The sequence below is a fragment of the Nanorana parkeri genome, unplaced genomic scaffold, assembly GCF_000935625.1.
Source record: "Nanorana parkeri isolate BGI_ZX_2015 unplaced genomic scaffold, ASM93562v1 scaffold2903, whole genome shotgun sequence".
Lineage (NCBI taxonomy): Eukaryota > Metazoa > Chordata > Amphibia > Anura > Dicroglossidae > Nanorana > Nanorana parkeri.
Genome location: NW_017309171.1, coordinates 56,696 through 57,508, shown reverse-complemented (window position 1 = coordinate 57,508; position 813 = coordinate 56,696). Strand labels below are relative to the sequence as shown.

The following is an 813-nucleotide window of genomic DNA, read 5'->3' as shown; positions in this document are numbered from 1 at the left end:
TCATCTGTCCCCCGCGGCTCTCACTGATTCCTCGCTGCAGGGGGACCCGGGGGGGGATATTAAGATTTTTGGGATGGTCTGTCTCTCCTGGGCCCCCCTACAGCTCTCACCGATGCCCTTACCTTTACCGCAGTACTGATGTAGTAGTCAGCAGGGGGCCCAGGAGATGAGGAATCCCCCAAAGTCTTGATTTCCCCGTCTCCAGGGCCCCCTGCAGCTCCCGATGGGTTCTCCTGTTGACCTCTACATCGATACCGCAGTGATGGGGGAGGTCATCGGGAGGAACCACTGCAGAGGACCCGGATGATAAACAATCCTAAAAAGTCTTCATTTCCCCATCTTCTGGGTACCCGGCGGCTCTCACTGGCTCCTCCTCCTCCTAAGGTATGCAGCAGAACCCAGTGAGAGCCGCAGGGGATCCCTTTTTGGGATTGTCACATACGCCACCGAGTCAGAGGTGGAAATGTGGCTCGGCCGGGGGGGGGGGTTTGCTGGATCTCTGCAGAGAGACCGCTCCTTCCACACGGCGAGCAAGGGTCCTTCTCTGCGGCACGCTGGCCGGGGACCGGCTTCTGTACTCGGGCTGTGGCTGCTTTGGGAAGACGACGTCCCCCCCTCCGTGCGATGCGTCTGGACAGTATCGCGCTTCCCGCAGAACATTCCGATAATCGGAAATCTAAAGAAAAGAGACGTTTGGCGTTTCACCTGAAATAACACGTAGCCGAAACCTTTGCCGATGCCGGTTTTCTGGTCTCTGATGATCCGGACGGACTCGACGGTTCCGCAGTCAGAGAAGTGATTCCGGAGAGATTC

At 57.8% G+C, this 813-nt stretch overlaps 1 protein-coding gene across 1 annotated transcript in view; it reads right to left on the bottom strand.

The window, feature by feature from the left end:
• RBM34 (RNA binding motif protein 34) overlaps positions 1 to 813 on the bottom strand; it is a 19,361-nt gene that overhangs the window by 1,133 nt on the left and 17,415 nt on the right. The window contains exon 11 of the mRNA XM_018574367.1: positions 706 to 813. This exon is cut by the window's right edge and continues 12 nt beyond it. Within this exon, the coding sequence (XP_018429869.1) occupies positions 706 to 813 (108 nt within the window). The remainder of the gene's footprint in view (positions 1 to 705) is intronic.